This window comes from Onychomys torridus, chromosome 1 (genome assembly GCF_903995425.1).
Source record: "Onychomys torridus chromosome 1, mOncTor1.1, whole genome shotgun sequence".
Taxonomy (NCBI): Eukaryota; Metazoa; Chordata; class Mammalia; order Rodentia; family Cricetidae; genus Onychomys; species Onychomys torridus.
The window spans coordinates 82,816,173-82,839,599 of NC_050443.1; the positions used below are offsets into that span (position 1 = coordinate 82,816,173).

General features: G+C 38.4%; 2 protein-coding genes across 2 annotated transcripts; both read right to left on the reverse strand.

The window, feature by feature from the left end:
• Positions 1 to 1,024: 1,024 nt before the first annotated feature.
• LOC118587570 (olfactory receptor 52Z1) lies at positions 1,025 to 21,148 on the reverse strand. Its single transcript, XM_036193603.1, has 2 exons — positions 21,085 to 21,148; positions 1,025 to 2,186 (listed from the first exon to the last, which is right to left on the reverse strand). Exon 2 carries the CDS (start codon positions 2,078 to 2,080, stop codon positions 1,115 to 1,117), a length of 966 nt encoding a protein of 321 aa, XP_036049496.1. The 5' UTR covers positions 2,081 to 2,186; positions 21,085 to 21,148; the 3' UTR covers positions 1,025 to 1,114.
• On the reverse strand, positions 18,678 to 20,024 carry LOC118587580 (hemoglobin subunit beta-like). The gene is made up of 3 exons (XM_036193609.1): positions 19,877 to 20,024; positions 19,539 to 19,761; positions 18,678 to 18,939 (listed from the first exon to the last, which is right to left on the reverse strand). Exons 1-3 carry the CDS (start codon positions 19,966 to 19,968, stop codon positions 18,811 to 18,813), a joined length of 444 nt encoding a protein of 147 aa, XP_036049502.1. The 5' UTR covers positions 19,969 to 20,024; the 3' UTR covers positions 18,678 to 18,810.
• Positions 21,149 to 23,427: the final 2,279 nt, after the last annotated feature.

Consider the following 23,427-nt stretch of genomic DNA (forward strand, 5'->3'; position numbering starts at 1 on the left):
AAGTTACAAAAATCTTAAAAAGCTCATGTTGAATTTCTAAATGTTATTGTTGTTTTGTCCTTTTGTATCAGTCAGAACTTTTTTTTTTACATTTTCATGGATTTTCTTAGGTTTTAAAAGAAAAATAAAAAATATAATTGAATTATTATATAACATTGAAGCAAGTTCACACACATGTATGTTGTTGCATTAGAGCCTTTTTCAATGTAAGTTTCTATGTGAATATTCCGATGAAACTTCTGTTAGATTTTCTTTTTAACTATCAGGCATGGGATTTTCCAGTCATTCACTCTTACAGATTTTCTATTTCTACCAGGATGCTCCCTTAATGTCTTAGAACAGAAATCCCCAGTGCTTATGCAGAAAATTAGCTTTCATAAAATGCAGGTGATATTAAGTGTTAACTTTATCTTGGCAAATGTATCTAACTCACTATTGACAACTTATTTAATGCTTATACTTTAAAAGCAACTTTATGATTATCTATAATTGTAACTATATATTTTTTCTCAAGGAAAAGGCAAGCAGATCTCCATGAATTCAAGATCAGTCAGTGTGGCACAGTAAAACCCTGTCTCAATAATAGACCTCATTAAATATCAGGGAATCTAAAATTGTATGATTTTAGAGATAGTAATTTAATATAAGAAATAATGCTGACAAAAATAATCATACTATAAAGGCCATTTGCTATTGGCCCATGCTTCAGCTGATGGGCACAGAAATGCTCTACATTTCAGGAGAAAGTACACTCACTTTGGAATATGATCAAAATACAATGTACATAATTCTCAGAGAATTAATAAAATAATTTAAAGATACTCAATGGCTTTTTGTTCCTTTTTCTTTTCTCTACATACAAACTTGTATTTTTCACAGTTATATGTATACAGCTATAAAATAATTTGAAATCCATGCTAATAAGAAGTCACTAAGACATTTTCCCACAGTTTCTGGATATATTATAATGCTAATGTGTTGAAAATTCCTGTGAATATCATTGTTTTGAAAGTTAAGTTTCTAGATAAATTTCATTACTCCTATTTCTCACAGAACAGACATCTAAAAGGAGAGTTTTATTCAGGAATATGCATCTTCAGCATCAGCTGTCATTTTAACAACATGTTTTCACTGAAGAGAAAAGCAAAACCACTTGATCTTGGATTTGCTTGGTCTTCACCCCATAAATGATGGGGTTGAGCATAGGGGGCACCACCACATAGAGGTTGGCCACTAGGATGTGGATGTGGCGAGGAATGGTTTTACCTCCAAAGCGATGGGCAAAAAATGAAAAGAATGCAGGTGTGTAGAACATAAGAATGACACAGATGTGGGAACCACATGTGTTAAGAGCCTTATATCTGGCAGCCCAAGAAGGGATCTGAAAAACAGTGTGAAGAATCATAGCATAGGAAATGATGATGAGTATTATATCCAGCCCTGTAGACAGGAGGGCCATAGTCAGGCCATATATGATGTTGGCAGTGATATTGTCACATGCCAATCTGGCAATGCCCATATGCTCACAATATGAATGGGGAATTATGTTTCTCCCACAATACAGAAGTCGATATACCAGGAAGATGAATGGACCACAGATAAAAAGGCTCCTGACCACAGCTGCTGTACCAATCTTGCCAATGACAGAGGAGGTGAGGATGGTGCTGTATCTCAGTGGGTAACAGATGGCCACATAGCGGTCAAATGCCATGGCCAGAAGAATAGCAGACTCTGCCACAAAGATGAAATGTATGAAAAACATTTGGGATACACAGCTACTAAAGGATATACCCCTGGAATGGAACCAGAAGATAGCCAGCATCTTGGGGGCTGTAGCTGTGGAGAGCAGGACATCTGCTAAGGCCAGCATGGAAAGGAAGAAATACATGGGTTCATGGAGGCTGCGTTCAGTCATTATCAGGAAGATCAGGAGGACATTGCCTATGACAGCCACAATGTACATAGAACAGATGGGGATGGCTATCCAGGCATGCAAATCTTCCAGTCCTGGGATTCCAATCAGAACATACCACACATCCTGTGGACTGGTGAGATTGTGAAATGCAGAGGCCACCCTCATTGTCTATACAAGCCCTGATTCTTTAACAAACATGACAAGGTTGAAGATTGAGGAGTACAGTCAGGGATGAATGAGTTCTGATCATATTCGTCCCCAATATTGGCATCTGTGTGAAAAGCATTAAGGAGGATTAACTAGCTCAAATGTGCACTCCTTTGATCAAGAAATTGACTATTGCTTCGTCAAAGAAATGGTTATCATTTAATAAGTATTTAATATGTACTTTAGCATCTTACATATATAAGCTTATAAAATCCTTATGATAACCTACTGGAATGGTCTCTACAATGAGCCATATCATCAACACTGATATTCACATCGACAGAAAAGGGAGGCCCCATAAGCTTTGAGTCTTTTTCCTAGAACGTATTGAATCCAAAATGTAGTTTAGTTATCATCTACAACTATATATCAAAGCTAGACACAGAATATGCACATCAAGTCTCTCACTCATCATATCCCTAAAGAAAATGGATATAAAACTGAGATTTGTTACTCATGAAATAAAGTTTGATATAGTAAATTTCAAGATTTTAATGCAATATGCCCTCTTCTATGTTGAGTGGTGAACAGGTTGATGCTAAGTCTTGAATTAGCATTGAAATCACAAAAGTGAGCTAAATGTATTCCTGTCTGCCAAATAACCCAATTTTCAAATCTATATGAGATTTTAAAGATCTAAACTATTTGCAGCCCCAGATTTTACTAGGCTCGGAAATGTACAAGCATACTATGAAGTTAAGAAAATTTATTACACTAATGTCTACTTAAGTCAGAAATTTTTGAAAATCAGATAATATACCTTTGTATTATCAAGCACAGCACAGAAGCAAATGGTGATAGCTACATAAATCAGATAAACCCCCTCACACAATAAAGAATGCATGATCATTTAATAAAAACAAATAAGATGGTCTGCTGATTGCAAGTTCTGAATGAGGATATTTTAAAAAAGGGGACCAAGACATTAGTACACTGTGTGTGTGTGTGTGTGTGTGTGTGTGTGTGTGTGTGTGTGCATGTGGGTGTGTGTGTGCGCACACGGGTGCATGCGCGCCTGCGCACGCACATGCAAGCAAATAAAACACAATATAGACATCACTATAAAATCTGTAATTGATACACAGTTCCAATATTCTCTGAGTACTTTTCTCCAACAAAAGGTGGCAAAAGGTTTTATTCCCTAAATGACACATGAACATACAAAATGAATATCTCACAATCTACTGAATAGAGAAAAATCTTTGCCAGCTGTACATCAAACAGGGAATTGATACTGTGACTATGTAAAGAACTCAAAAAAATAATATGGAACAAGAAAATTATCCATTGAGGATATAGGCCTTTGGGCTGAATAGACAGTTATCAACAGGAAAAAAAAAGGCAATAAATGTTTGAAAAAGTGTTCAACATTCTTAGCCATCAAGGAAATACAAATGAAACTGATTTGAGATGCCACTGCATCTCAGTAAGAATACTGAAACCACCACATTCACGGGGAAGTGAATGCAAGTGGAGATTAGTATGTCATGCAGATTAAGCTAGTCCCAGCCAAAGACAAATTTTGTAAGTTTCTTGTCATATATGGAACATCAGTTTAAATTTTTATATGCATGTATACATACATATATACATACACACATACATTATATAAGATAAATAAAAAGATATACAAACATATGTAGTTCATCAAAGTACAGTTAGTCCTATGAGAGAGATGAAGTGATAGAGAGAGCAGAAATGGTGCTGGAGAAGGAAGGTTGTTGAATATATCCATGTATGAATGCATGAGGAAATATTTGGTAAGGGAAAAGAGCCTGACAAGGGGAGGGCGGGGCAGAGGATAAGGGGCAATAATGAGAGTGCTAAGTATAATTATAAAAAGCAAACTATGTATCATGATTTTGATACTCAGAACTAAGTATAATGATATAATTGAATGAATATGTAACAATAAAATACATTGTGCGTTCTTGAAGTTTTTTTTGTTTTTTTGTTTTGTTTTGTTTTTGTTTTTGTTCTTTTGAGACAGGGTTTCTCTGTGTAGTTTTGGTGCCTGTCCTGGATCTCACTCTGTATCCCAGGCTGGCCCCCAAATCACAGAGATCCTCCTGGCTCTGCCTCAGGAGTGCTGGGATTAAAGGCATGAGCCACCACTGCCCAGCTACATTGTGCATTCTTAACCAAAAAATTAATTACAAGAGGAGCAGCTTCCTTTTATGCCTTGATTCCACTATAATTGAGTATTCTAATTGTGCACCAATGTCCTGCATTGTTGCCACTTTTAATTAGTTGTTAGTACAAAATAGCCCCTTTTTATCTGATTCAAATATTAGATACTGCTTATTTAATTATAGTTAAATATATAAGGCAGAGTCAGTCAATATGGCCTTCTCATAAATTAGCATGAAGTTCTTTAAAAACAATGGACATCTATGGATTTGCTTCCCTCACATAAACCAGTTGGTAAATGGGACTGTTCAGGACAGTAAAACAGTCTCCATGGAGAAACTGGTGTAAAGACAGAAGGGAAGCAAAGAGACCCCTCAGGTTCTTTTTGTTCATAGTGAGCATCAACCACCACTAATCCTTTGTGTCATTTGTCCTTCACTGTGATACTAAGATCTGTAATTACCTAAACTGTTCCTCTGTGCTTCTTGTAGTGTTGTGCTATAGCAATATTGATGGCTTATTCTGGTTGAGGCCGCACACAATTGGACCTTAACACCACCAGCTAAGATATACTTGGCTATGTGCCAGAGATTGTGACTTCGAAGTTTAATTCTCTTGCTGATATATTACCTAAAAAAATAGCATCGTTATGAATCCAGTCTCAAGTTAGCATCTGAGGAGAATAACTACATAAATCAGATTAATCTTAGGCTAGAGAGATGGCTCAGAGGTTAAGAGCACTGACTGCTCTTCCAGAGGTCCTGAGTTCAATTCCCAGCAACCACCTGGTGGCACACAAGCATCTGTAATGTAATGCAATAAAAATAAATCTTTAAAAAAAAGAAAAGAAAAACAGATTAATCTCTACTGCAGCAACAGACAAAATTTGGGTACTCAAAAAAATTACAACCATTATTACAAAAATAATTGCTACTTTTAACAAATGTAACTTTCGTGATTTCAGATTAAGTTTTTTTTTGTAACATACCCCAAAACCAAAATGTATCATCTTATGCTAGCTACAGAGATCTGTCGTCATGAATTGTTTTCATAAAGTCCAGTGATGGAAGCATTGGTTTAAAGTAGACTGCTATTCCTACCTCATCACCAGTGTCAGACCTTCATCACATTCAGAGCTAACATCTCTGAGGTTTAGCTACTGAACATGCATCTGGACCATTACCCGATATCATAATGCTCAGTACATTTTGTGGAAAATATTCATGCATTCGTCTGTGTATATATAAGGATTATTTTGACTAAACGTTTTAAACAACTAAGCCTTATTTGCCACTCCAAAACTTAATGTGCCTATAGTTAGTGTGCTTTGATAGCAAAAATATGAATAAATAAATAAATAATGGCCACTGCATAAATACAATCTAAAACGGAGAGAGTCTTACCTGTCTTATCTGATTATTCAATTACTCAACATAAAATAGAATTACACAACAGTTGCAGATCAACATGACTAGAGTTAAGTGCTGGGCCCTGCAGGTCAGAACTGCCTAAAACACCAAAGTTCAAGAAATAATGAACACCTTCTGCAACTTCCTGCTTCTTCTTCTGTCTCCTGATGCAAGCTTCATTTGAGCATAACTGTGTACTTAACTTGCTTCTCTTAGAAATCTGAAGATACTTAACAGGTTAGGAGAAAAGGCAACAGTAAGGAGAGTCTCAGAGTCCAGACAGCAAATCAGGACCACTTAATTATACCTCTTTGTAAATATCTCTTGGGCCCTAGATGTTTAGCCCAAGAACAGTGAGTTGTAGCCTACCACAGAAGAATTGCCCAGCACTGGCGCCTCCCCTGAGAGCTTCCCTGCCTTCTCATCCTCCAGAGTCTGAGAGACATTTCCTCTGCTTGGCATTTCCAGGCACTAAAATAACACTTGTGCAGGGTTTTTTGCATGTCAAAGATTTGCACTAGCACAGTCATATCTTTTTCCGCAGAGACATCTGGGGCAGACTTGCTGCATGATTTTTAGAAGGCACTATAACGAGTCCTTTTTCATCATAAATTATTTCAAATATTAAGGCTCTTTGTGTTTCATTCTATTCCCTACCTCTCACGATAGAATTAGTCAAGATTACAAGGCTCCAAGAATTCATTAAGATGGCATAGAAATCATTTTTGCTTTTGAGTATTTATTATTTTAATTGTGTTAAGAGATTAATTTTTATTTTGTAAATTATGTGTCTATAAGCCAGTATAGGTTATATGGAGACTAGAGGCATCAGGTTGCCCTGAACCTGGAGTAAAGGCTATTGTGAGCTGCTATTATGAGGCTAATGTGGATGCTGGAAACTGAACTCCAGCCATCTCTCTATTCCAATTACCCAGCTTTCCTATGAAAAGGGGGACTACCTGCCTAAGGACCACCCTCAGTGGGCTAGGCCCTCTTGCATCAGTTAATAATCTTCCATAAGTGTGCCCATAGGCTAATTGCATCTAGGCGATTTCTTCAGTTGAGACTTTCTTCTCAGATGACTCTAGGTTGTTTCAGGATAACCCTTAAAGCTAACAGGGATACACATATATCACCACCCTTGTAAAGTCATTCCTGGAAAGATCCCGTTGCCTACCGGTAGGGGGCAGAAGAGTTACATTGATTTCCTTTTTTTTTTTTTTTTTTCTTTCTTCTTTCTTTCTTCCTCATTTGTTCAAGGGTACTTGAAGCAAGTCTGTTTTTAGATGTGGTCAGGTCAGCTAGGGTTTTGGCAAGGCTGAAAACATAGATAAGAATCTCCTACAAAGATTTTCTAAAGAACTGGGTCTTAGAGGTTCCAAATATGCTGATACCAGACAGAACAGTTGACCACAAACTTAAAGAACTCACAAATAGCAGTGTGCATTATTATGACTATTCTTTTCTTTCTTTCTTTCTTTCTTTCTTTCTTTCTTTCTTTCTTTCTTTCTTTCTTTCTTTCTTTCTTTCTTTCTTTCTTTCTTTCTTTCTTTCTTTCTTTCTTTCTTTCTTTTCAGTTTTTCGAGACAGGGTTTCTCTGTGTAGCTTTGTGCCTTTCCTGGAACTCACTCTGTAGACCAGGCTGGCCTCGAACTCACAAAGATCTGCCTGCCTCTGCCTCCTGAGTGCTGGGATTAAAGGCGTGTGCCACCACTTCCCGGCGACTATTATTTTGTAAATGCTCTTTTAGTTTACTCATATTTTTCTCTAGTATTTTATGTCTATAAATGCTAATCTTAGCTGAAATATAAAATATTTTATATTATTTATTAAAATATATTATTTTATATTATATAGAAGCATGGCAAAATATATATGAATTTACATCTATTTAACTCTAGCCATCTGTGGGTTATGAATAGCTTCCACCAAATTTTAGGTTATTTAATTCTTGAGGGGGAAAATGCCAAAAATACTTACTGGAGAAAAGACAGGCTCTTTAGCAAATGGTTTCAGGAAACTGGATATTTACCCATGGAAAAGTAAAACTGGATCCTTCTCTTCTACATGACATAAAAATCAATTTCAAGTTTATCAAATGCCTTGATGTACACCCAAAAACTCTGAAATTGCTAGAGGAAATAGTAAACACTTCAAGAGATAGGCATAGATGAGGACTTTCTGATTAAGACTCTGGCACCTCAAGACCAACAATGGATGAATGGAGCCTCATAAAATTTCAAAATATCTGTTCAGCAACAGAGACTGCAAAAGGAGTTTAGAGGCAACCCACAGGTTCCGGGAAATAATTGCCAGCGATATGTCAGGCAAAACTTTTAAAGATGAGCCATTTGGTGTACAGACATATCTTTATCCATGAGTGGTCTACTACAAGAAAAATAGGATCAAGAATCTTTGTGTTGTTCCTATCCACTAAAATTAATTCTCCAAAAGTATGTGTATATCAATTCTAAGCTCAATATTGCCCTCTGAAGCTGACTGAGAAGATGGCTCAAAACTCTCCAAAACCTGTACCACTCATATCCTGGCTTCTTTTATGATTCTGTATATTCCTTTTTTTATTATTATATTTGTGTTATAATTTTACACATCAGCCATGAGTTCCCTGTCCTCCCCCCCTTCCTGCCCCCATTCCCACCTTCCCCCCATCCCCTCCCCTCCATTTCCATCTCCTCCAGGTCCAAGACTCCCCTGGGGATTCATTTAAACCTGATGGATTCAGTACAGGCAGGTCGAGTCTCCTCCTTCCAGGCTGAGCAAAGTGTCCCTCTGTAAGCGCAAGGTTCCAAACAGCCAGTTCATGCACTAAGGACAGGTCCTGGTCCCACAGCCTGGGTGCCTCCCAAACAGTTGAAGCTATTCAATTGTCTCACTTATCCAGAGGGCCTGATCCAGCAGGGGGCTCCACAGCTTTTGGTTCATAATTCACATGCTTCCATTCATTTGGCTATTTGTCCCTGTGCCTCTCCAATCTTGGTCTCAACAATTCACACTCTTAAGTCCCTCCTCTTTGTCGACAATTGGACTCCTGGAGCTCCACCTGCCGCCTGGCTGGGGATCTCTGCATCCACTTCCATCAGTTATTGGATGAGAGTTCCAGCATGACCATTAGGGTGTTTGGCCATCTGATCACCAGATTAGGTCAGGTAAGTTTCTCTCAAACATTGCCAGCAGTCTACAGAGGATGTATCATTGTGGATTTCTGGGGACTTCTCTAGCACTCTGCCCATTCCTGTTCTCATGTCATCATTTATCATGCTCTGTTATTCCTCATTCTCCCTTTCTGTTCTTGATTCAGCTGGGATCTCCTGCTCCCCTAAGCTTTCTTTCACTCAAACCTTGCCCTTCATTACTCCTACTCTCGTCCAGGTTGTTCATGTAGATCTCATTCATTTCTCTGTCATTGGGTGATCCCTGTGTCTTTCCTAGGGTCCCTTTTTCTAGGTAGCCTCCCTGGAGTTGCATAGCAGTCTAGTCATCTTTGTTTTACATATAGTATCCTCCTATGAGTGAGTACATACCATGTTTGTCCTGAGTCTGGGTTACCTCACTCAGGATGATTTTTTTCTAGATCCATCCATTTGCCTGCAAACCTCATGATGTCATTGTTTTTCTCTGCGGAGTGGTACTCCATTGTGTATATGTACCATATTTTATTTATCCATTCTTCAGTTGAAGGACATCTAGGTTGTTTCCAGGTTATGGGTATTACAAACAATACTGATATGAACATAGCTGAGCAAATGCCCTTGTGGTATGATTGAGCATTCCTTGGGTATATGCCCAAGAATGCTACAGCTGGGTCTTGGGGGAGATGGATTCCCAGTTTTCTAAGGAAGCACCATATTGATTTCCAAAGTGGCTGTACAAGCTTGCATTCCCACCAGCAGTGGAGGAGAGTTCCCCTTGCTCCACATCCTCTCCAGCATAAGCTGTCTTCAGTGTTTTTGATCTTAGCCATTCTGACAGGTGTAAGGTGGTATCTCAGATTCGTTTTGATTTGCATTTCCCAGATAATTATAGATGTTGAGCAATTCCTTAAATGTCTTTCAGCCACTTGAACTTCCTCTGTTGAGAATTCTCTGTTTAGGTCTATAGGCCATTTCTTAATTGGACTGTTGGGCATTTTGATGTCTAATTTCTTGAGTTCTTTATATATTCTGGATATCAGCCCTCTGTCAGATGTGGGGTTGGTAAAGATCTTTTCCCATTAGGTAGGCTGTTGCTTTGTCTTGCTGACCGTGTCCTTTGCTCTACAAAAGCTTCTCAGGTTCAACAGATCCCATTGATTGATTGTTTCTCTCAGTGTCTGTGCTACTGGTGTTATATTTAGGAAGTAATCTCCGGTGCCAATGCGTTCAAGACTACTTCCTACTTTCTCTTCTATCAGGTTCAAAGTAACTGGATTTATGTTGAGGTCTTTGATCCACTTGGACTTATGTTTTGTGCACGGTGACAGATATGGATCTATTTGCAGCCTTCTACACATTGACATCCAGTTATGCCAGCACCATTTGTTGAAGATGCTTTCTATTTTTCCATTGTACATTTTTGGCTTCTTTGTCAAAAATTATATGTTCATAGGTGTGCAGGTTAATATCAGGGTCTTCAATTCGATTCCATTGGTCCACATGTCAGTTTTTAAGCCAGTACCAAGCTGTTTTTATTACTGTAGCTCTATAGTAGAGCTTGAGGTCAGGGATGGTGATGCCTCCAGAGGTTGTTTTATTGTACAGGATTATTTTGGCTCTCCTGGGTTTTTTGTTTTTCCATATGAAGTTGAGTATTATTCTTTCCAGATATGTGAAGCATTGTGTTGGTAATTTGATGGGGATTGCATTGAATCTGTAGATTGCTTTTGATAAGATCGCCATTTTTACAATGTTAATCCTGCCTATCCACGAGCATGGGAGTTCTTTCCATTTTCTGACATCTTCAATTTCTTTTTTCAGGGACTTAAAGTTCTTGTCATATAGGTTCTTCACATGCTTAGTTAGAGTAACCCCAAGGTATTTTATATCATTTGTGGGAATTGTAAAGGGTCATGTATCTCTGATTTCCTTCTCAGCCTGTTTGTCTATTGTATATAGGAGTGCTACTAATTTTTTTGAGTTGATCTTGTATCCTGCTATGTTGCTGAAGGTTTTTATAAGCTGTATCAGTTCCTTGCTTGAATTTTTGGGGTCACTCATGTATACTATCGTGCCATCTGCAAATAGGGAAAGCTTGACTTCTTCCTTTCCAGTTTGTATCCCCTTAATCTCCTTATGTTGTGTTATAGCTCTGGCTAGAACTTCAAGTACTATATTGAATAAGTATGGGGAGAGGGGACATCCTTGCCTTGTTCCTGAGTTTAGTGGCTTTGCTTTGAGTTTCTCTCCATTTAATTTGATGTTGGCTGTTGGCTTGCTGTAGATTGCCTTTATTAGGTTTAGGTATGTTCCCTATATTCCTGTTTGCTCCAAAACTTTATCATGAAGGGGTGTTGGATTTTGTCAAACATGTTTCTGCATCTAGTGAGATGATCATGTGGTTTTTTTTCTTTGAGTTTGTTTATATGGTGTATTACATTGATGGACTTTTGTATGTTGAACCACCCTCACATCCCTGGCATGAAGCATACTTGATCATGGTGGATAATTGTTTTGATGTGTTCTTGGAGTCTGTTTGCCAGTAATTTATTGAGTATTTTTGCATCAATGTTCATGAGGGAGATCAGTCTGTAGTTCTCTTACTTTGTTGCATCTTTGTTTGGTTTAGGAATCAGGGTAATTGTAGCCTCATAGAAGGAGTTTGGTAATGTTCCTTCTGCTTCTATTGTGTGGAACAATTTAAAGAGCATTGTTATTAAGTCTTCTTTGAAGATCTGGTAGAATTCTGCAGTGAAACCATCTGGTCCTGGGCTTTTTTTGGTTGGGAGACTTTTAATGAATGATTCTATTTTCTTAGGGGTTATTGGGCTATTTAAATGGTTTATCTGGTCTTGATTTAAGTTAGGTATGTGGTACCTATCCAGAAAATTACCCATTTCTTTTAGATTTTCCAGTTTTGTGGAGTAGAGGTTTTTGAAGTATGACCTGATGATTCTCTGGATTTCCTCATTATCTGTTGTTATGTGCCCCTTTTCATTTCTGATTTTGTTAATCTGGAAGCTCTCCTTCCATCTTTTGGTTTGTTTGGATAAGGGCTTGTCTATCTTGTTGATCTTCTCAAAGAACCAACTCTTTGTTTCATTAATCCTTTGTATTGTTCTCTTTATTTCTATTTTTATTGATTTCAGCTCTCAATTTGATAATTTCCTGGCATCTGTTCTTCCTGGGAGACTTTGCTTCTTCCTGTTCTAGAGCTTTCAGGTGTACTGTCAAATCACTAGCGTGAGATTTCTCCAGCTTCTTTATGTGGGCATTTAGTGCTATGAATTTCCCTATTAGCACTGCTTTCATAGTATCCCATAAGTTTGGATATGTGGTGTATTCATTTTCATTGATCTCTAGGAAGTCTTTAATTTCTTTATTTCTTCCTTAACCCATTGGTGATTCAGTTGAGCATTATTCAGTTTCCATGAAATTGTAGGATTTCTGTAGTTTTTTTCTGTTGTTGAAATCTAACTTTAAACCATGGTGGTCTGATAGAACACAGGAGGTTATTCCAATTGTTTTGTATCCGTTGAGATTTGCTTTGTGGCTAAGTATGTGGTCAATTTTAGAGAAGGTTCCATGGGGTGCTGATAAGAAGGTATATTCTTTTTTGTTTGGGTGGAATGTTCTGTAGATTTTGATTAAGTCCATTTGAGCCATAACATCAGTTAAGACCATTATTTCTCTGTTAAATTTCAATTTGGCCAATATGTCCAGAGGTGAAAGTGGGGTGTTGAAATCTCCCACTTAATGTGCGGGGTTTTATATGTGATTTAAGCTTTAGTAATGTTTCTTTTACATATGTGGGTGCCCTTGTGTTTGGGGCATAAATGTGCAGAATTGAAACTTCATCTTGGTGGATCTTTCCTGTAGTGAGTATGTAATGTCCTTCATCATCTCTTTTGATTGATTTTAGTTTGCAGTCTATTTTGCCGGATATTAGGATGGCTACACCAGCTTGCTTCTTAAGACCATTTGATTGGAAGGTCTTTTCCCAGTCTTTTATTTTTAGGAGGTGTCTATCTTTGAATTTGAGGTGTGTTTCTTGTATACAACAGAAAGATGGGTCCTGTTTTCATATCCATTCTTTTAGTCTGTGTCTTTTTATAGGTGAATTAAGTCCATTGATAATAAGGGATATTAATGACCAGTGATTGTTCATTCCTGTTATTATTTTTAATTTTTGGTGGTAGTGTGTGTGTACTTCTCTTCTTTGGGGTTTACTGCTGTGGTGTTATCTATTGCCTGGGTTTTCATGGGTGTATCTGCCTTCCTTAGGTTGGAATTTTCCTTCTAGTGCTTTCTGTAGGGCTGGGTTTGTGGATAAGTATTGTTTAAATCTGGTTTTGTCTTGGAAGGTATTGTTCACTCCATCTATGATGATTGAAAGTTTTGCTGGGTATATTAGTCTAGGCTGGCATCCTTGGTCTCTTAGTGACTGCATTATATCTGTCCAGGTCCTTCTGGCTTTCAAAGTCTCAATTGAGAAATCGGGTGTTATTCTGATGGGTTTGCCTTTATAAATCACTTGGCCTTTTTCCTTTGCTGCCCTAAATATTCTTTCTTTATTCTGTACATTTAGTTGTTTAATTATTATGTGGTGAGGGGACTTTTTTGGGGGGTCTAGTCTGTTTGGTGTTCTATAGGCTTCTTGTATCTTCATAGGCATTTCCTTCTTTAAATTGGGAAAGTTTTCTTCTATGATCTTGTTAAATATATTTTCTGTGCCTTTGAGTTGGTATTCTTCTCCTTCCTCTACCCCTATTATTCATAGGTTTGGTCTTTTCATGGTGTCCCAAATTTCTTGGACATTTTGGGTCATGACTTTGTTGGTGTTAGTGTATTCTTTGACTGATGAATCTATTTCTTCTACCGTATCTTCAACACCAGAGATCCTCTCTTCCATCTCTTGCATTCTCTTGGTTATACTTGCATCTGAAGTTCCTGTTTGTTTACTCAGATTTTCTATTTCCAGTATTCCCTCTGCTTGTGTCTTCTTCATTTTTTCTATTTCCTTTTTCAGGTCTTGGACTATTTCCCCCATCTGTTTCATTGCTTTTTCATGATTTTCTTTCAGGGATTTATTGTTTTCTTCTGTTTTAATTGTCCTTTTCTCTAGTTTTTTATAGTGTTCTTCCCATTTTTTGTTTGTCTGTTCCTCTACTTTATTTTTGATTTCTTCTATATAAGGCTCTAGCCTCTTCATCATGTTACTTATAAGGTTGTTTTCTTCTGCTTCTTCCATTCTGTGTTGTTCAGGTCTAGCTGTTGGAGAAGGGCTAGGTTCTGATGATGCTGTATTGTTCTTTATTTTGTTGTATGTACTTCTGCCTTGACATCTGCCCATCTCCTTGTGGATTTGTTCTTGGTCTTATCAGTGTACTTGGTCCAGACAGAGCTGACAGATTTAGGGAGCCTCTCTCTAGTCCAGAGGGAAGCTCTGGGCCTGATGGGAGCGCTGGTCCAGATGAGAGTGCTGGCCAGATAGGAGCTGGGGGGCTGGAATCTGAGTCTCAGGAAGTCCCTGGGGGTCTCCTTATCTTGTCCAGATGGGAGCTCCTCTTGTCCAGATGGGAGTTCCAGGGCAGGATGGAATGCTGGATGCTGGTCTCTAAGTCTCTGGAAGTGGCTGGGGTCTCCGGCAGATGGGTGTGGGGGCAAGGCATTGAGGTTGTAGTGTCCACTGGAGGGTCTCTCTGGTCCAGATGGGAGTTCTGGGGCAGATGGGAGCTGGGGTCTGGTCTGTGAGTCTCAGGAAGTGGCTGGAGTCTCAGACAAATGGGTGTGGGGGGAGGGTGTGGAGACTGCAGGGTCTGCCTGCAGTCTTGCAGTCTTGGAAAAGGGGAGCCTTCCCGCAGAGCCCCGATTCTGTATATTCTTTCTGTTATTTGCATGATTGCAAGGCATCCTGCATTCCTTCGCTATGCTGTCATAGCTAATGTGCACACAATCCACATAGCTAATGTGACAAACCCAGTGATTAACAGCATGAAGACCCAGAAACAGACAGAAATCCACTGTGCTCTCAGTCAGCCCACCTAGACTAGATTAGTTATGAAAGGTTCAATACCAGCCCCAGGACATCCACATGTGAATCCTCTTTCTCATTTAATTATAAGAAGTTAATAGATATGTTCATTTTAATACCACTCAAAACACCAGAAAATATTAAAGAGCTTTTAGAAAATAGATAAACTTATAAAACAAATTTACAAGGTAAAAATAATTTTAGACCAATTCTGGCTCTAATCTGTATAGGTGCTGTGGCTAAGTGTCTGTGCTCAGGATTAATGTGAATAAGAATGTAACTAGTACTGTTTGGTGGCTGCCAGAGTGTGAGGCTCACATCCACCTAAGGAACAAATTACACTTGACTTTGAGATTAAAGAGAACTTTCTACATTTCTATGATTTATCTGCTCTTCATTCATTTTCCCTTTTCTCTCCTGAATATTGTCACTATTGGAGTGAAAAATCAGCTGGGTACTGTGAGCTTTGCCACATCAGGACCTTAAGATTTTACCACTAGCTAAATAGATCTCCATTCATGTTTACTAATCTAGTGGTCAGTAATGCTTACCAGGCATTTCCTTTTCTTACTGTTTCATTTGAAAATCCCAGTGATGCTTATGAAGGGCAAAAACAAGAAGGGATGTTTTGAGAACTTGTAGAATAAAAACAATTAAAACTAAAGAAAGATACCAAATGCAGTAGGTACCCATAACAGATTCCTCCTTATCTAAATTGTTTTATATAAAAGTTCGCCTAAAAGGGGTGCCTTAAATTATTAAACGATGTGGCTTACTTTTCATTTCTATTTGTAGCCCAGTCATTTGCTCCCCTGAGCTATCAACATTTGTCTCCCCACCCTCATTCTATGTAGCTGGCTGATCTGTTTCAGCTTTCTCCCCTTTATTCCCTCAAGCACTCTAGGTACTGAATGAACAGGTTCTGTCTTGATGAAGCAGCAGTGAGTAGTGCTTTCATATCAACACATCACCGCATTGAGGACAGGACTTTCTTTGCTGATAAGGAAACTAGCTGTGAAGTTGCTATATCAATTAAAATACATCTTGCCTGGGTTCCTGGTTTCTGAAGTGTATATACCTACAAGATGGAGAGAGAGAGACCGAGAGAGAGAGAGAGAGAGAGAGAGCAGAGAGACAGAGAGAGACAGAGAGAGAGAGACAGAGAGAGAGAGAGAGGGAGAGAGAGATTGTGATTCTGATTAAACCAGCCTAAGCACTAAGAACTAACAATTAACAGAAAACAAAAGATGATACATTATAAAATGTTTAAGACTACAGGAACAGCTTTAAATGACATCTAACTGCCTCTTATAATCTGTATTTGTTAGTAGTCTTCCAAACTGAAAAAAGTGGGCATGAGTCTAACTGCTGTGTGAAGGGTTTGTTGTTTGTTTGTTGTGGTTTTGGCAAGTTAGAAAGTTCATTTGTGTCAATTAGTGGGTAGGTTGTGAAAATCTTCAGTTCCATATAAAACAAGAAGACATCACTTCCAGAACAGGTGAATATGGTTTTCATATTAGCAGATATGTGATCATAGAGGTCCAAGTTTTATAAATCAGCTTAACTCTCATAATAGGAACACATTTGACCGCTTACTGTTCAGCTAGTCACTATCCTCATTGACTTGATGTAGATGGATGGCTCACTGTGAGGAGAAGAACTAATGGTCTGCTACATGTGAAGGAACATTCAGAGTTTGATGGCTGGTTTTGTTTTTGTTTTGGTTTTGGTTTAGAGTAAATTCTTAACTGGGGTAACCCTTAAGGCACTTAGATGTAAACTAAAGATGTTCCACTTTCCCAGGTCATTTTTATGCAATAGACTAGAGTCTAATAGTCTGTATGCATGCTACTGACCTCCAGTAAAACTCATGCAAAACCTAAATGTCTCACCATGTCTATGAACAGTCACTGCATGTGCTATGAGCAAAGACTCAGGAATCTCTTATCTACAAAAACACCTTGCGAGGATACCAACTTTATAACTGCTAACTGCTAGTATGTCTATACAACACACACACACATACACACACACATACACACACACACATACGCACACACACACAACACACACACACACACACACACACACACACACACACAAACATATGTATGGATTCACATATACTCCAACACATGTCCTTTGCCTCTTTGACAACAGTTGTTCTAAAAGAATAAAGTGATACCTCTTTTTTTTTTTTTTTTTTTACTTACCTTTCCCTGATATTGAGTTTCTTTGCCTATATGTGTTGGAATTCTGTGTGACTTCTTTTGAAAAAAATATCTGTTTCATTCCTTTTTCCATGTTCTTCCTAGTGAATTAAAAGAGTTTCTTATATACTTTGCATGTTAATCTGTAATTGGAATTAGCTCACAGGTATTTTCTCCAATTATATGAATTGATTTTCATTTTCTTGATTATTTTCTATGCTATGCAGAAACTTTATTATTCCCATCTTGTTTTCCTTGTTCCTTTTTGTTTCTCTTGCCCATGCTTTTGTTATCTTGTCCATGGTAAATGTAAAAGATGTAGTGTTTTTGTTGTGTGTGTGCTAAGACAAGCCCTCACTATGTATCCTAGGTGGGCATCAGAATCATGATCATGACTCAGCTTCTTGAGTGCTGGGATCACAGGCATGCACTACAAATCTAGCTCACAGACAATCTTAATAAACTTTGCTCTACACTTTACTCTAGATATTTTGCACTTTTCCATCTTAATGTTTTGGTTCATTTTATAGTTTTAGGCAACAGTTAAATTTGATTTCATTTTGATGGCTTCATTCTGTAATCTCATAATTTGTCTCTAATTATTCATCATAGATCATATATATTAGTCTAACAGTACTGCCAGACTTGTAGTAGAATAAAGGATAAGGAACATTTGAAACTTACATTTCAATTCCAGAATTTAACATATCCTAAAAGGTAATAGACGAGGGTGGAAGATTCAAGTATGTGGTATTGCCAATAGTAGCATGAACACTTACATAGCCAGAAAAAAAAAGTTCAGAGAGGTGTCAATTTCCAATGCTTTCATGGATATTCAAGGAAGACACATTGGAAGAGAATGTAATTCTGTTTGCTGTGAACTCATGAAAGCTCCCTAAATCAGCAATGACTATCAAGGAACAAAATGTTGCTTCTCATGTTCTCCCTAGTCCTGGATTTACCCCATATTAACACCTCCTGACCTCCTGTGCAAGATGTGAGTATGTGAAGATTCAAGACCATTGCTAATGGTAGAGGAGGGGACAAGGGCTCAAGAACTCCTGCATTTCCTGATTCCAGCATATTTCTGTAACACTGTGGGGTTGTCTAAGATGAAAAGGAGAGGATGAAAAAATGTGTGTAGAAAAGCATGAAGGAAAGAAAACCTTTAAGAGTAGTAGGAATTTAAGGCAGGAGAAATTATTAGAGTGAAGTCTCTGAGGTTCCAGAAAGTATGTGGAAAGACAAAAGACATCTGTGAGAACAACCAGAAAAAAGATTTTTTACAATAAAACATAGTGAAAACCTATGCTGTAAATTAAACCCTTGAATTCTTTTCTGAATGATAAGGAATGGGTATCAGAGATTTCCCATAGAGTAGCTGTTTACCATCTCATCACCTATCAGGAAGCACCAGATACCGGTTTATTAGCTCCAAGTCAAGTCGGATAACTGTTTTCTGAATACCCATTTATTTTTATATTTAATTTTTAATCAATTTAATTAAAATAGAATGACATGACTTTCACCCTCCCTTTCTTTCCTCCAGCATATCCCAGTTACTTCATATCTTAAATGTTTCACATTAATCCTTCCAAGAAACACAATTAAAACACACCATTGCAACAAAAGTACGTATCTTTTAATAGAGAGAAGGTAGAAGCCCAAAAATCTTCATCATTTTCCCCACAAATGACAGCTTTTCTCTGGAGAAAAGTAAGCTTTGTGCATAAACAAGAGCAGGAACATGGGTTTAGTGGTACTTGTGAGCCAGGGCAGTGGCCACACCAGCCACCACCTTCTGATAGGCAGCCTGTGCAGCGGGGGTGAAATCCTTGCCCAGGTGGCGGGACAGCACAATCACGATCATATTGCCCAGGAGCTGTGGGAAGATGGAATAGGCGTCAACACGATAGTAGAGAAAACACCAGACACTTCAGGCTCATTTCAAATGGCACTTTCGGTTCTAACCTTAAAACACAGGCAGAATGACAGCTGAATCTTACTGGGAGATTTTGATAAGAATTCTTCTATGACAAGCAGAATTTATATGCAAAACATATTCTATCCTATGTCCTAGCCAGAAATCCAATTATGTCTGTTATTCTTTAGACCTGTGCAAAGAAGCAGGGAATCGCTTATCTTCCTTGTTCTCAAAGCAAATTACCAGGAAATACTTGAAAGAAAACAAAATAAAGAAACCAAAAAAGTAGACAAAAAAGAAATACATTTTAAAACTACAACTGAAAATTACAGTTTACTGGAGAAAAAGGAAAACACAACATAGAAGGACAAAGTGAGAGGACATGATGACTGGAGTGGAGGGTGAAATGACCACTCTCCTCAGCACTCCATGGGGGAACAAGCAGACACCTTCCATCTAAACTGCTCCCTAGAATCTCTTCCTTCCCCTCTCCTTCTGGCAGGAAGATAAGCACAGAAACTAGAAGAAGGAAACATAGGCAGACCCATCAGACTCACCTTGAAGTTCTCGGGATCCACATGCAGTTTGTCACAGTGGAGCTCACTCAGGCTGGCAAAGGTGCCCTTGAGGTTGTCCAGGTGTTTCAGGCCTTCACCAAAGGATTCGATCACCTTCTTGCCATGGCCCTTCACCTTGGCGTTACTCATGATAGCAGAGGCAGAGGAAAGGTCTCCAAAGCTGTCAAAGAACCTCTGGGTCCAAGGGTAGACTGTCAGCATCCTAAGAAGGAGAGAACAGACAGAGGATGCTGGAAGTTATTGCCCGTGGTCAGCAGACCTCCATCTCCATGCACCTAACTTCCATTTGTGAGTTGTCTTGTAACCTGAATACCAACCTGCCCAGGGACTCAGCACCAATTTCAACAGGTTTCACCTTTCCCCACAGGCCGGTGACCAGAGCCTTCTCAGCATCAGTCAGGTGCACCATGGTGTCTGTTTCTGAGGTTGCTAGTCAACACAAGAGTATCAAAAGCAAATGTAAGCAGCAACTAGTCCTGCTCTACTTTATATGCCCTGCCCTGGCTCCTGCCCTCTCTGCTTGCTTGAGTAGATTGGCTAGTGCCAGGGTGTGGCTCTTCAGGGTGAGGCTTCAGTGATGACAGCCATCCCTACCCAGGGTGGATATGGCACAGGCTTATTCTGGCTTGAACTGCACACAATTAGACCTGAACACCACCAGCTAGGATGGACTTGGCGGTGTGCCAGAGACTGTTACTTTGAAGTTTAATTCTCTTGCTCATAACACACCTAAAAAATAGCACCATTATGAATCTCAAGTTAACGTTTGAGGACAGTAACTCCATAAATCAGATAAATCTCTATTGCAGCAAATGGCATCATTGGGGCATTCGTAAAATTATCAACATTAAGACAAAAATAATTGCCACTTTTAATAAATGTAACCTTCTTTTCTTCAGATTAAAATTTTTGAGGCATATCTGCAAAACCAAGATGTATTATCTTATGCTGTCTATAAGCAATCTAAAATTTCATCACTTGTTTTCATAAAGTCCAGTGTTGGGAGCATTGGTTTAAAGTAGATTGCTATTCCTACCTAGCCACCAGTGTCAGACCGTCATCATATTCAGAGCTTACATCTCTGAGGTTCAGCTACTGAACATGCAACGGGACCATTACCTGATATCATAAAGCTCAGTACATTTTGTGGAAAATACTCATGCATTCATTTGCGTATATATAAGGATTGTTTTGACTAAACATTTTAAACAATTAAGCCTTATTTGCAACCACAAAATTTAATGTGCCTATATTTAGTGTGCTTTGATAGCAAAAAAAAAAAAAAAAACACTGCATCAATACAATCTAAAAAGGGGAAAGTCTTGTCTGATTACTCAATTACTCAACATAATATAGAATTATACCAAGGTTGCATATCAATGTGACCAGAGTATGTGCTGTACTAGATGGGTCAGAACTGCCCAAAACACAACAAGTTCAAGAAATAATGAACACCTTCTGCCATTTCCTGCTTCTTTTCCTGTCTTCTGATGCAAGCTTCGTTTGAGCCTAATTGTGTACTTACTTGCTTCTGTTAGAATCTGAAGATACTTAATAGTTTAGGAGAAAAGGCAACAGCAAGGAGATTCCTAGAGTCCAGACAGCAATCTGGACCACTTACTTATTCCTCTTTGTTAGGTATCTCTTGGGTCCAAGAGATGTTTAGCCCAAGAGCAGTGAGTTGTAGCTTACCATGGAAGAATTGCCCAGCACTGGTGCCTCCCCTGAGAGCTCCCTGCCTTCTCCTCCTCCAGAGTCTGAGACATTTCCTCTGCTTAGCCTTCCCAGTCACTAAAATTAACACCTGTACATGGTTTTTTGCAGGTTAGTAATTTGCACTAACACAGTCATATGCTGTTCCACAGAGGCATCTACAGTAGTAGGACTCTAAATACCATGCAGGGCAGACTTGCTGCATGATTTTTAGAAGGCACTATAACGAGTCCTTTTTCATCATAAATTATTTCAAATATTAAGGCTCTTTGTGTTTCATTCTGTTCCCTACCTCTCACGATAGAATTAGTCAAGATTACAAGGCTCCAAGAATTCATTAAGATGGCATAGAAATCATTTTTGCTTTTGAGTATTTATTATTTTAATTGTGTTAAGAGATTAATTTTTATTTTGTAAATTATGTGTCTATAAGCCAGTATAGGTTATATGGAGTCTAGAGGGATCAGGTTCCCCTGAACCTGGAGTAAAGGCTACTGTGAGCTGCTATTATGAGGTTAATGTGGATGCTGGGAACTGAACTCCAGCCATCTCTCTATTCCAATTACCCAGCTTTCCTATAAAGACCAGGACTACCTGCCTAAGGATGTACCCTCAGGTGGCCTTCTTGCATGAGTTAATAATCCTCCGGAAGTGTGCCCACAGGCTAATTGCATGTAGGCGATTTCTTCAGTTGAGACTTTCTTCTCAGATGACTCTAGGTTGTTTCAGGATAACCCTTAAAGCTAACAGGGATACACATTTATCACCACCCTTGTAAAGTCATTTCTGGAAAGATCCCTTTGCCTACCTGTAGGGGGTAGAAGAGATCCATTGATTTCCTTTTTCCCCCCCTCCTTCCTCATTTCTTAAAGGATACTTGAAGCAAGTCTGTTTTTAGATGTGGTCAGGTCAGCTAGGGTTTTGGCAAGGCTGAAAACATAGATAAGAAGCTCCTGCAAAGGTGCTCTAAAGAACTGGGTCTTAGAGGTTCCATATATGCTGATACCAGACAGAACAGCTGACCACAAACTTAAGAGACTGGAAAATACCAATGTGCATTGTTATGACTATTATATTGTAAATGCTCTATTTAGACACTCATATGTTTTCTAGTATTTTATTCACTGTATATTTTTCCCTCTGAAGCTGACTGAGAAGATGGCTCAAAACTTTCAAAACCTGTACCAATCACATCCTTGCTTCTTTTATGATTCTGTATATTCTTCTTGTTATTTGCATGATTGCAAGGCATCCTGCATTCCTCCATTATGCTGTCATAGCCAATGTGCACACAATCCACATAGCTAATGTGAAAAACCCAGTGATTAACAGCATGAAGACCCAGAGAGATATTTTTCTTGAAACAGCCAGAAATCCATTGTGCTCTCAGTCAGCCCACCTGGACTAGTTAATTATGAAAGGTTCAATACCAGCCCCAGGACATCCACATTTGAATCCTCTTTCTCATTTACTTATAAGAACTTAATAGGTATGTTCATTTTAATGCCACTCAAAACACCCGAAGATACTAAAGAGCTTTTAGAAAATAGATAAACTTATAAAACAAATTTACAAGGTAAAAATAATTTTAGACCAATTCTGGCTCTAATCTGTATAGGTGCTGTGGCTAAGTGTCTGTGCTCAGGATTAATGTGAATAAGAATGTAACTAGTACTGTTTGGTGGCTGCCAGAGTGTGAGACTCCCATCCACCTAAGGAACAAATTATATTTGACTTTGAGATAAAAGAGTACTTTCTATATTTCTATGATTTATCTGCTCTTCATCTTCCCTTTTCTCTCCTGAATATTGTCACTATTGGAGTGAAAAAACAGCTGGGTACTGTGAGCTTTGCCACATCAGGACCTTAACATTTTACCACTAGCTAAATAGATCTCCATTCATGTTTACTAATCTAGTGGTCAGTAATGCTTACCGGGCATTTCCTTTTCTTATTGTTTAATTTGAAAATCCCAGTGATGCTTATAAAGGGCAAAAACAAGAAGGGATGTTTTGAGGACTTGTAGAATAAAACAACATGGGGTAATGTGAGAGAAAACTAAAGAAAGATACCAAATGCAGTAGGTACCCATAACAGACTCCTCCTTATCTAAATTGTTTTATATAAAAGTTTGCCTAAAAGGGGTGCCTTAAAT